The sequence below is a fragment of the Chelmon rostratus genome, chromosome 6, assembly GCF_017976325.1.
Source record: "Chelmon rostratus isolate fCheRos1 chromosome 6, fCheRos1.pri, whole genome shotgun sequence".
NCBI lineage: Eukaryota > Metazoa > Chordata > Actinopteri > Chaetodontiformes > Chaetodontidae > Chelmon > Chelmon rostratus.
Genome location: NC_055663.1, coordinates 19,602,647 through 19,615,202, shown reverse-complemented (window position 1 = coordinate 19,615,202; position 12,556 = coordinate 19,602,647). Strand labels below are relative to the sequence as shown.

The 12,556-nt window shown below is 46.5% G+C and overlaps 3 protein-coding genes across 3 annotated transcripts in view; 2 read left to right on the top strand and 1 right to left on the bottom strand.

The window, feature by feature from the left end:
• Nucleotides 1-1,657: 1,657 nt before the first annotated feature.
• Nucleotides 1,658-2,553, top strand: LOC121608413 (protein Bouncer-like). The gene is made up of 2 exons (XM_041939677.1): nt 1,658-1,747; nt 1,877-2,553. The coding sequence occupies exons 1-2, from the start codon at nt 1,722-1,724 to the stop codon at nt 2,349-2,351; spliced, it is 501 nt and encodes a 166-aa protein (XP_041795611.1). The 5' UTR covers nt 1,658-1,721; the 3' UTR covers nt 2,352-2,553.
• A 217-nt stretch (nt 2,554-2,770) lies between these two features.
• On the top strand, nt 2,771-3,688 carry LOC121607735 (protein Bouncer-like). Its single transcript, XM_041938677.1, has 2 exons — nt 2,771-2,778; nt 3,298-3,688. Exons 1-2 carry the CDS (start codon nt 2,771-2,773, stop codon nt 3,686-3,688), a joined length of 399 nt encoding a protein of 132 aa, XP_041794611.1.
• Nucleotides 3,689-5,006: 1,318 nt separating this feature from the next.
• reln (reelin) overlaps nt 5,007-12,556 on the bottom strand; it is a 90,185-nt gene continuing 82,635 nt past the window's right edge. The window contains exons 55-64 of the mRNA XM_041938807.1: nt 12,392-12,498; nt 12,030-12,272; nt 11,741-11,916; nt 11,583-11,656; nt 11,073-11,234; nt 10,795-10,952; nt 10,356-10,575; nt 10,001-10,198; nt 9,576-9,674; nt 5,007-5,865 (exon numbers count right to left, since the gene is read on the bottom strand). Of these exons, the coding sequence (XP_041794741.1) occupies nt 5,769-5,865; nt 9,576-9,674; nt 10,001-10,198; nt 10,356-10,575; nt 10,795-10,952; nt 11,073-11,234; nt 11,583-11,656; nt 11,741-11,916; nt 12,030-12,272; nt 12,392-12,498 (1,534 nt within the window). The 3' untranslated portion in view covers nt 5,007-5,768. The remainder of the gene's footprint in view (nt 5,866-9,575; nt 9,675-10,000; nt 10,199-10,355; nt 10,576-10,794; nt 10,953-11,072; nt 11,235-11,582; nt 11,657-11,740; nt 11,917-12,029; nt 12,273-12,391; nt 12,499-12,556) is intronic.

Here is a 12,556-nt window from a genome sequence, read left to right as displayed (position 1 = left end):
CCCCCTCTCCCTCATCTCCCTCCTGCAAGCCACAGCTCTCCCCCTGCTGGAGGAGAGAGAACATGTGCGCTCTGCTTGTAGAGCATCACATACACACAGCTATCCAGACACATCTAAGGTGTTATGATTGTAGCCCTCATTAAAGCAATTGCCATGTTATACCATTGTGCATTAATTACTCCTGCTGGAAGGATTTCAATGTATTTCTGAGAAAAAATGTAAGCTTCCTTTGTGTGCGACAAATACATCAATCCGGTTTAACCAACCCAACACATGACATCGTATCCACTCCTCACTCAGGAATGTAATTGAGCAGGTTGACGTATGTCAGCACTGAGTCTCTCGTGAAGTGGAACGAAAGCAACAACGTGCGTTTACGTACTCTTCATATGACGCATAAGGTAAGACTGAATTCTTCATGGAGCCTTTTTTAGCTGAGGAGTGTTATGGATATTACAGAATACAGCATCCTTTGCACTATCATCATCTTCCGGCCTTCTTGGATCATACATCTCTGTGTACAACTGTGTCTGTTTTCACTCTCTGCAGCAATGATCGTGAGTCCTCCCTGGGTGGAGAAATGTGGCCTTTCAGTGGGAACGACAGCAGCGGCACTCCACTGAATGTGTCACAGAGGTGTCAGCTGAGGTGAACGCAGCAGAAGGGCGTATGATGGAGGAGAGCGAGCAGAAAGAAATGCATTTCAACCACACGACTCCCCTCATGTCAACGCCAAGCCCCAAACCTGGATTTCCTGGTTACTATGCACTCGTCCCCTTAGTGCTGCTGGCGCTGATTGGATGTGTAGTGGCAGTGGTAAGATCCTGCACATTCTGCATAGTTTCACATGAATGCTTCAAATGTGTGTCTGAGTTTTTATCATTGTGCTTCTCTTCAGGTTCTTTATATCAGGAGGAGATCAAGGTGCGTTTGTTTCTGAAAAGCATCACTTTCAGATTGTTTGTTATCTTGTGTTATGTTCTCTCACACTCTTAAACATTTTGCTTCAGACTGGATGAGCTGCGCCACAGGCTGATTCCTCTGTACAGCTACGACCCCGCCGAGCAAGAAGACTGGGATGACGGTGGTGAGGATGAGGAAGAGGAACTGGCTGTGAGCAAACCACTACTTCATCATATACACAACAATCCTCCATTCTCTACTTGCACTTAGACAGGATTTGTTTTTCTTTGCAGGAACCGTTGTACAAGGAGGGAAAGCTCTCCTTCTCATCCGCCTATGTTACATGAGCAGAAAATCAACAACGAAAGAAGAATGCTCTCGTTAAAGAAGATGTCTTCCTTAATATATTTTGTACTACAGATGTTATACAAGTAAACTCTGGGCTTCTTTGTGAGGTTCATAAATAACTTCTGGATGACATTCAACAGACATTAGCGCCACTTCATCTTCAATGTAGCACGGCGGCCAGCAGATGGCACTGTAATCCTGTCTTTTGCCCCAGTTCAGAATTTCTTTTAAAGCCAGCATCCTAAATGTTTTGAAGGATCAGGCGTTATTTTTTTTATCAATAAACATAAAGCTAAAACCCAGTTTAAATGCTTTTTGTGTCTGTGTGTGTGTGTCTAAAATTATTACAAAATGAAGCTCAATGAGCTTTAAAGTCACACCTGTTTCTGCTTGGTAATCAGAGGGCCTGCTGGTGTTTGGAGGTTCCTCAGGTTGACACACGTGGTCTGGGTGTTTTTACATGCAGGAAGATGAGATCACAAAGAAAGAGCATAAGGTGAACAACCTACAGACACAGTCGAAACCCATAAAAGCCCTAACTGAAGCATGTGATTAGTTGAATGAATGTATGTTTCCAGTCCTTCTCATTCCTATCTGTGTGTGTGTGTGTGTGGATTTACGTTAGTCTGGACGTCCATCTGTTGGGACCACGCTGGTTCCTGACCTCCATCCTGTTGGCCACAGCTGCTCTGGCCCTGCCTCTGAGCCTTGAAAACCTGCTGTGTTACTACTGTCCTTTGCAGCACAAAGGCAAGTCCTGCCCGAACGTCACCAGCCGGTGTCTGCCTGATCAGCGCTGCTCCAGCTCCAGAGGCCGCTACGGCTCCGTCCACGTCCTGTCTGCTCAGGGCTGCGTGGACCCTGAACTCTGTGGCTCCCATGAAATCATCTCTCATCGGGGGGTCAAGTACAATGTCAGCCACACCTGCTGCTGCAAGGACACATGTAACGGCCCGCCAAAGTCTGACAGCAGCCTGAAGATGCTGCTGGGAATGATCACGGACACCAACATCACTCATGTTCTTAAAGAGGAGCCTTGGGATTCATGTGCAAATTACACATCACCAAGGAGCTCCATATTACCTGCCACTGCATTATAGCTTGTAGAAGGCTGGGGCGAGGCCTGCTAGCCACAGGTGCTTACCTGAGTCTCCACAAGGTGGTTAACATCAAATGTTGACATGTTTGTGATTATTATTTTTGCTAAATTAATGTGTAAATGAAGGGGGGGGAAGTGACATCGTAGTCAATGTTTTGTGTGATCACAGACAGAGAAAGGTGGACTTGTCAGCCATCCTTCTAATGCAGACACTGTTTCTGTGCTTACTGATGAATGCAGCAAAATAAAAGCACCATGATTAAGACCCTGCTTGTTGAAGCTGCTCTGTGTGGATCTTTACAAGCAGGTGTGTTGGAAGGTGTGGCCTGTGCAGGCAGATCTGGGGCCAGTGGTGAGATAAGAGTTAACCAGGAGACACTCTGAGAAGTTTTACCTGTTTGATTGGAATTAGTCTTCAAAATGAGCAGGTGAGTCTTCATAATACTGGGTTTTAAAAAGCTGAACACTGACATTGTTTCAGCCATCACTTTCTGCCTTTACAGCCTTGAGCATTTTAAATGATTCAATCAGTAGAATCAGTTTCACCTGTGCATAAGAATCAAGGCTCAGTAATCGGTTAACTTGTTGAATTTCTTTTTAGTCTCCAAAGTCAATTTACTAATGTGGAGTACTACAGTTAATAAATACTGTTAAATTACACCTTTTGTAAATTTTCAGGAGCTTTGTCAAGTCTGAGATAATAACTCAAGTGATGTGACTTGCTCTGGGCTCAAGTTGGATATTTTTATTTTTGAATGAAGACATTTACCATCAAATTGACTGTTTTTTTTAACTTAACTTTACAAAGTTTTTATCATTCTCATCCAATTTTAATGGAGTGCAGAAATAAATTCTTGATGTCCTCTTTGAGTTTTATTTATTTAGCCTTATAGCCACAGCTTTAGTTAAATTCACTAAAATACCAAATGCTGCTCATCGACTTGCAGGCCGAACACGTTGCAGCTCCTGCGTGTTGCTGTGTTGTGGTTCTACCTCTTCCTCCCCTCGCTGCTCTGTGACAACCTGCTTTGCTACTTCAGCCCCATCCTGGAGAAGGAGAAGACAGTTGAGCTCATTGTGACAGAGTGCCCTCCTGATGAGCTGTGCTTCAAGGCAGATGGTCGCTACGGAAACCACAGCGCCCTGTCGGCCAGGGGCTGCATGGCGAAGAAGGACTGCAGCCAGGTGCACAGCATCCGCCTCAAAGGAACCATCTATAGCATGAGCTACAGCTGCTGTGACAGGCCGTACTGTAACTCCTGCCCGGGCGTCACAGCCAGGTCCTTCTACTTCACCATAACACTGCTGACAGTAGGTGTGATGGTCGGCAGCTTGTGACTAAAGGCTCCTGATGCGCTATGTTATGAGCATTTCTAGGGGTTCATGTCAAGGGGGAAGATGCTTATATGGTTCAACACCAAGCGAGCAGAGCTCTGGCATCTCTGCAGCCTCTGCATGGAGCAATGCTGAGGGTCTGCACAAGCATGTGGTAAATACCCAGTCTGAAGACACTGAGGTGTGCACCAAGGTGATGGCAGAGACGTCAGTGTATGTATTTTTTACAATATTTTAGTAAGAAAACTTTTATTGTGTTTCATTGTCTAAATAAATACTGAAAGAAGTTCTGTTCTCATCTGAATAGTTTCAGGCACTTTTCTGTCTCACACTAACACACACACAGGTGAAATTCTATATTTTTCTTATTGTCAACAAATTCTTTCAACACCAGAATGCCTTAAAGCTCCATTAATGTCCAAAAACAACAAATCAGTGAGCCACACCATTGCACAGGGTGACATGTTCCTTCATCACAAAGAACATCATAGTTTGAGTTGATCCTCATACTCAGGAGAACCCAAATATGTGTTAATTCGCTGCTGAAAATAGTTCCCAACAAATGCAGTGTGTCATTTTTTGTGATCTTTTAAGATCTGATGAGAATGGGCTTTGGGCTGAGTGCCACCGACAGGGAAGGCAAGTCAGAAAGTAATGAGAGAGCGACGAACACTCCGTTGAGATTTGTTGACAATAAGAGAAATATGAACAGATGAAAGGTTTTTCTTTAAAGAGAGCAGCTCAGGCGATGTGTACAGTATGAGGTTTGGACAGTTCTTTATTTCCCTTTTATAAGGCTGCTGGGTCTCCCCATAGTGGATATACATATATATACAGGAGATTGCTATACTGGAGTTACACTGAGGGCAGAGGGTCCATATTACACAGACTTCAAAAAACAACACTAATAGAGCCTCACCTCCAGGTTTGAGAAATCAGCAGAGAGAGAGAGAGATGGGAAGGGGGGGGGAACAGCACAAGAGAAGAGGGAAGAGAAGGAAGAGGGGAGATGATGCAGTCTGAGAGCTCGACTCGACTGCCTAATAACTTAACACTAGAAAATAACATACAGATTTCACGCACAGTGCATCTTAAATAGGTTACGTGAAGAACCATTTACCATAAATATCTGTATTTTCGGGAACCAACATATATAAAAAATGACTAAAAAAAACAAAAAATCATTATTCAGTCTTTTTTTTCTTATTTTCTCCTTTTCCCATCGTGCAAATCGTTCTTTCCTTCCTTCTTCCCGTGGAGGCCGGGCCTTTCCCGCTCTGCCCACTTCCGTTCCAGGTAAACGAGGAAAAAGGAAACAGAACCCAGCACCCCCCTCCCCTCCCCCCGTAAAAGCATATGAATTAGTAGAAAACGAACAAACAAATGAACAGAACACCACAGTCAACTCATCACAAAAAGAACCCACAGACACACAGAACAGCAAGAACACAGTACTCTTTTTTTTTTTCTTCTTTTTTGAGCTTCTTCATCACCGTTATTCCTCTCAATGGTCAGTATCATCGTCGTGGTCTTTCTCCTGGCGTACTGGTTGGCGGCAGTGGAGTGGTCCTCCCCCAGGCGGCTCAGTGGTACTGGGAGGCAGCTCTCCAATCGGCTGGTCAGTTCAGCAGTGATATATTATCTCTCAATTTCACAGTGTGGTAGGAAAAGGAGGATGAGGAGAGGGAAACGGGGAGAGTGATGGGGGAGGTAAGCCAGAGGGAGGGTTATCGGAGGTGGGAACAGGAATCAGAGGAACCACAGCAACAATTAGAAAACAACTAGAAACCCCGACCGTCCATGAAAAAAAGTAAACAAAATGGCCGCTTCACTCCTTTCTTCTGAGTTTCATTCCCGCCGACCCGTGTGGTTGGGAAGGCCTTGATTGGCTGGCGTAAACTGATTGGATGGCCCGTGTTTATGGCAGAGGGTAGGGAGGGGTGGGTGAGGGAAGTCTAAGGCTGACTGGAATCCACTGGTGGATGGGACTCGACGGGGCGATATGCCGTCAGGAGAAAAAGGATGAGCGTGGCGGTTCGATGTGTGATTGGCAGGTCAGAGGGCGAATCCCTTCTTGGTGGGTTCAGGCACGCTGTAGCAGTGCCCGCCTCTTGCGGCTGTAGTAGTGACGCGCGCCGGTCTGTCTGGCAAAGTTCATCATGTAGTTTTGTTTGCGGGTGCTGCAGGGATACAAAGACAGTGAGAGAGGGAGGGAAAGAGGGGGGAGTGTGAACATTAGTGACCGCGTAAAAGGTGCTACAAGTCCACACGTTCCCATGCACGCACTCTCATCCATGCACGCGAAAACACGAATGGTCGAACGCAGCTTTCGTACTCACTCACACCCAGGTTCATGCTGGCATTTTTAATCATGGTTCAGCCATAACCTCAAACACTCAACAGCTGCATGGGTCTCATGGCTCGGCGAATGGGTGGCGCTACTCTACACGACTGGATTCGCTTAACGTTCTGCACAGAAATGAGCAGCTAGACGGTGAACATGGTGGTAGAACTAGCTACATGTATCCAAGACCAAATGTCACAAGACAAGACATGGGACACAGAGTCTACAGACATACTACCACAGATACTAGAGAGAAACTCTGACTCTGAGTGTTTGAGGTCAGAGTTAACAGCCATCACTGGGAAGAAAAGAAAAAAAATCACTAAATCAAAGCCATAAAAGTGCAGGGTTGTGAGCAGAGAAAGGGTGGTTTTCAAAGTAAGAGACACAGAGAAAAGCTGCGGTAGATCGCTCTTGCTTAGCCTGTTCATTGCCTCTTCCATCCAGCAGGGCGGTGCCAGTGAGCCAGGAGTGCAGCCAGGGCAGGCAGGGGCCTCTGCGAAGCGTGGGGGGGGGGGTGTCAGGAGGGGTGGGGGAGGATGGAGGATGGTGCGTGCGTGTGTGTGTGTGTGTGTGTGTGATGGGTGATGCTGTGGAGGTGGATGTGAAGGCAGATGGGAGGGATGGCTGGTAAACTGTGTTTGACAGTGTGTGTGTGCGCAAAGACTTGTTTTTCTGATCTTCACTCAGAAAACAGTGGGCAGTGAGGAGGGGGCTCCTGGTTCAGATTCATGTTGTTGTTGTCCACAGACAGACAGACAGCCATGAGTGAAAAAGTGGATGGAGAGCCGTTGCAACAGTCGATCCATAAAGCCATGCAAGGAGCTGGATGGAGGAGGTTAGTCAGATGAAACTCTCCCGCCAAATGGGCCTTCATTTAAAATCAATGATGTGAGCTGCCCTGCAGTGCAACTGACGTTGGTAAATGAATGAAAAAAAAAAGAAAGACTTTCAGTGCTTGGACTGGAGTGAGATAAATGCTGCACCCCGCAAACAGTTAACTTCTTCAAGTGGGATCATTGAACTGCACGCGTTGGCTTGCGTGTTAGCAGCTATGTCAAAACACTACAGTTCGCAGTAGAGGGAACAAAACAAACAGAAATAGGTATAGTGATGGATTACATCACACATATACACACAAACACAGTACCATTGACATTTGTATATGTAAATTGTTACATTAAAAATGCCTCAAGGGTTGTGCAAACATTCAAAATGAACGCCATTTAACAGGAATGTGTCGTCATCTGCAGACACCGTGTTGAGCCCTTTTAGGGGATGCAATGTCATTTCATTTAAATTTGCCACCACTCAAGATCTTACTGCCCTGTTTATGCCTCTATTCACTGTCTTGTTGTGAATATTGTGTTGCGCTTTGTGCTGCCTGTTAACGTCTGTGTGTTGGATCATTTTGTCAGCGAGCCTCCACCTGTGAGCAGCCGGCCGCTTGTCGACCTGCCTGGGGCTTGAGTTAAAGCGAGGGCATGAATATGACTGTGGTGATAATGAGGAGGGCTGGGTGTGTCAGTGAAAGTGACGGAGGGTGTGCACAGTGTAAAGGGGAGAGGAGAGGGTCGGGAGGAGGGTGAGGGAGGGGGCTGCATTCAGGAAGAGGCGGAGAACTTACCTGACACTACAGCCATGCCAGAGGGAGCAGAATACAGAAGAGAGCAGAGGTTAGAGCGCGAGAGGGGAGAAGCAGGAGGAGGGGACTGCTGTCTCGCAGAAAGGTCTGGGGGGGTAGGAGCCCTGGCCTGGGGAGGCAGGGGCCCATAGCGGGGAGAAGGGAGGAGAGAGGAGAGGCATAAAGATAGTAAGAGGTTCAAGGAAGAAGAAGTGACAGTGAATCGGACAGATAGAAAGAGCATGAAAGAAGACGGAGAGCAGAAGAGTCGGTGGAGTGCGGAGACAGCAGAGAAATGCAACGAGAGAGAAAGTGAGAGACAACCACAGGTAGAGGTGAAGGAAGAGAGCAAGATAAACAGAAGTAATCCATCCGTTGTATGCCAGAATGGGGAGAGAAAAAGAGGAAAGGGAGTATCGAGGAAGGAGAGAAGGACGTGGAGGAGGGTGAAGTAAGGCAGGATACGATGCGGCACGAGCAGAGGAGGGAGCATGACCACATGATCAAACACGTTTAAGCGGCAGGGAGGAAAGGCGTGTGGAGCAAAAGAAAAGATTGAGCAGGAGTAGGAGTGAGAGGAAGAATGTGTGAAGGAGTGGAGGAGTGGCGAACAGAGAGAAATAAACAACAGAGCAAAGTGTGAGGATCACGGTCACTCTTTTCAGCAGACACTGTTGAAAACCGTGCGAGTGCGAGGGAGGGAGTGGTACAGGTCACGACCACTTAGACCAGGGACAGCTCAGGTTAGGCATCAGTGTGTGTTTGTGCAACTTTTGTATAAACTGTGCATGAAATATCAGAGTGCCGTATGTGACTGTTGTTTTGCAGCATTTGAAATGCATTGGGTACACATCTGAATGAGCAATCAGAACCCACATAAGAGGGAACATTGCTCTGATACCCACAGCAACATGCAGAAAATGCATTCATAATGCTTTATGACACTGGCATGTTAAGAATATGCTCGCTGAGTAAAGACCACGTTCATGATATCTTCAGTGCCCTGCAGAATTTCCAGCTTTGCCATTTTTATTTGAACACTGGCATCGTCTTCCACGTATAAACAATGTTTACTGGTCCTGGTTACAGATTAAAATGCAATATAAATGTAAAGAGGGGAGGAAAAAAGAGAGACAGATCAAGTGAATCAGTGCAGGGTGTCTGCAAGTTTCATCAAATCAAATTTAAGAGTTTTTTAATTCCCAGTAGAATGAAATGCAGGACCGTTTTTTGCACATAGAATGAATGTGAATATGAAAACGAAAACAGACCAATCAGATTATGGGCCTGTGTGACAACACTCACTTCACAGCAGAACAAAGACTCACTGTCATAGATGTGAAGCCACCTTCACAATTTGCTGTATTATACAAAGTACGATCTTGCCTCAGTGCTCTGTGTCATGCCCCTAATGGCCACTAGGGGCAGGTGGGCTAACTGTAAATACTGTAAATTATAAACGGACGTGATGAGTACTTCACATCTAATGAGTGCTTCAGTACAAAAACAAATGGACAAATGTTCTGTGCTTTGAGACATTTTAAGACTTTCTGGTGATGCATGGGTTCTACACGACACTGAAAATATGATGATCTGATAGCAGGAGTTGATCTGTCGTACACAGAACAGCCATCCACAAACGGCAAAGCACACTGCAGTCATTTTTCTACTCTGCTTGCCTGATACCAGAAGCCGTGATGAGCATTTTAAACAGCCGCTGAGAGGTTGATTGTAGGTGGTAAGCAGCACATGTGTGGATATTACAACATATGCATGTGCATACTGTATCTCTGTGTTCGTGTGGAGCAGAGGGGACCATTTCTACGGGTGAGGCTGAGGCAGAGGTAGAGACAGGGGCAGATCGGGGCTCTTTTGGGGGCCAGTCTGGGGGGCCGTGGGCCGGCTAGGAATTGGGTACTCACAGAACTACTTCCACATGGTCCAACGCCCACTGGTCATGTCCCGCGCCATCGTGGCGTGGCTGCCACCATCGCAGCATCACGCCTTTAACCCTCGCCTCTCTGGAGAGACCATGGGAAACATTGGAAGGTCAGTGAGGGTCGTCAGTGTTTATAGTAGCCTCAAACCAGCCTGATGAACTTTACCACACTGGTTTAAACAGTACCACTTTCTAATAAGGCACCATTATGAAGAGTTCAAAAGATGTAACTGATGGCTTTATTACTGATTCATAAATCATTTACAAATGCTTTATAGATCAGCTACAAACAATTTGCTAACATTTATGAAGCATTGGTAAAAGATTAAAGCCATTAGTTGCATCTAATAAACCCTTTTAAAATGGTCCCTTTTTAGAAACTGCTTTAGTTTAAACTGATTCACTCACAGTGGAATATTGTAGGAAACTCTCTGGGCCTTTATGAAGTCTTTGGGCTGATGCTGGGCGATTACGTGCCAGCTGACGCCATTGTTGACGCTGTATTGCAGCAGCACAGCCCGGTCAACTGTGTCAGCCTGATCCAGAGCTATGTTACAGCTGTCCGTCTGTGCCACGCTGCCGATCTGCAGCACAAACATGATCTTACTGGAGGAAGACAGAGAAGGAAAAGAAAGAAGGAAACATTAAAGTTCGATGTGGCACGTCCTAGTGTGGAGGAAACTAGTCTGTCGTAGCTATGAGGTAGGTAGGTGTATGTTTACAGTATTAGTTTATGTACAATATGTTTTGGTAGTACCTGTACCTGGCTCTAGTGAGGTCCAGCGGTTTGGTAACTGCTTGCCTCATCTTACAGCCATTGAAGTAGAGTGAGTCTCCGTGGGCATGTGGTGACAGCTGCCCACAGCCGCTGCCCACTCCGCCACCCTGGATCAACTGCCAGCTTTCCTGAGACACACTGCCTGACTCAAAGTTGTCCTTGATGGAGCTCGGCAGGTCGCTGCTGGAGAGGGAGCAGTCGTCACCTGAGGTGAGAGGAAGCGGAGAGGAAGTGATGAAATGATGAACAATTACAGGCCAATCGATGGTGACGGTCGACATAGTTCGCAAATGAAAACAGTGCAAGGCCCTGATGGAAAACAGCGTTCGAGATGTCTTCTCAGAAAACCTCTCAGTGCAAAAGAGAAAGAACTGTGTGTGTATCTATGCAGCAGTTTGAAGATCATATGCTGTTTGTGGCCCACCATGATGTCCCTCATCACAGATGCAGACCACTCCACTTGTGCAGTAGCCATGGCCACTGCAGAGCCCCGGGCAGGCCTCGCCGATGTAAACATGGTCCACTCCCCAGCTCTGCCGCTCTCCGGTCCCCTCCTTTTGAATCCAGCGGAACTGGGTAGCCCTGGAAATGCACAACAACTCAGAAAAGGCTAACACTGCTTCAACTGGCCTATTATTGTGCTGATATAATTAAAAAAATATTAATTTACACCAGAAATGCACAGTATTTGTGTTCTCCTACCCTGAGGAGACATGGTCTGGCAGCTGGACAGTCACCCTGGTCCATGTTGAGCTGTTGACTGGACTGTAGATTGTGGACTCGTGGAACTGGAAGGGAGAGCAGCCCACGTTGTTGACTGAGGAGGGGAGGCACTCTGACTGCACCAGCTGCCACGAGTCAGACCTGCAGGGAGAGAGCGAGTATGCATGTAAAACTGCATCCTATTAAAGACAAATAATCATTTCGAATCATGTTAGAATGGCAAATGGCGGGTGTAGAATCAAGCTATTGGGGCAACAGACCTGACATTTAACACTGATGTTTTAGATGGTGTCAGGGCATGGTCTGGCTGTGATTATTCAGAAAAGTCTATTTCCACAACCGTGGAAAAATGTTCCCATGTTTATAGTTTGGCTTTTCATTGTTGCAATAGAAAAGATCCACTTTCAATTAATAAATGAGTCTTGATGTGCAATGTCACTGTGTGAAAGTATTTTCCTTTTTCTTAGGACCCCTCCTTGTCTTCCTTACCTTGCATCCTTCCTGTACTGCAGCAGAACAGAATGATGGTCTTTACAGCTGTCTGCCTCACAGCCGACAACAATCTGCATCAACAAGACAGATGAACCGTAAAGGACCGAAGCCTCCATTTTTAATACAGCAGGCTCTCTACTCTTGCAGTACTGTACCTTAAACTGTAGAATATATCCAGGCTGCACAATGAGTTCTCGCGTTGCCAGGATGTTGTGTGTCCTGTCTTGGTTCTTGTTTGGCCAGTACAGGTGGAACGAGGGGTTTCCGCAGAAGCCAGCTGTGCGCACAGCATTAGGGTAGAAACTCCAGCTCTCCTCATGAGAAACACCCTCTGGTGAAAGGCAAACACACACAAAGGGAAGAGGACGAAGAGTCTGATTTCCAGATCGCTGACTGGTGACAGGTGAGCTGTCAGGCTTAGATTACATCAACACAAAAACTCACCATCATCAAAGGTGTCAAGCAGAGTGGATGGGTTGATATCTGACCCCCCCACCAAGATGTTATCTATGGCCCACTGGGCTCTTTCCAGGCTGGGGGTGGCGAGGCCGGAGGAAATGGTAAATGGCTGCCACCAGCGCAGACGAGTGGCATTGGTCAGAGCTCCCTCTGGGAGGACGATATAATCTCTCCTCACTGACACGTACTTCAGATAGTCCATCTCATGCAGCAGTGTCCAGGACACACCTGTGGGACGGATGTGGACAGAATGAGAATAAACAGGAAAAGAAAGGAGGGAGACAATCAGGGAGAGAAGATATCACGAAGGGATGATGATGAAAAAGTAACGCATGCTGTTAGTGCACCTCCATCAGTAGAGTAGTCCAGCAGCACTCCCTCTTTACGGCAAGTTGGTCGGTGGCACATGGTCATATTGTCTTCACTTCCAATCCTGGCCCAGTACTCCACAAACCTATCCACAAACACCCAGCTCAAAATGCACATAGAGCAGCATAATATTTGAGACAAAC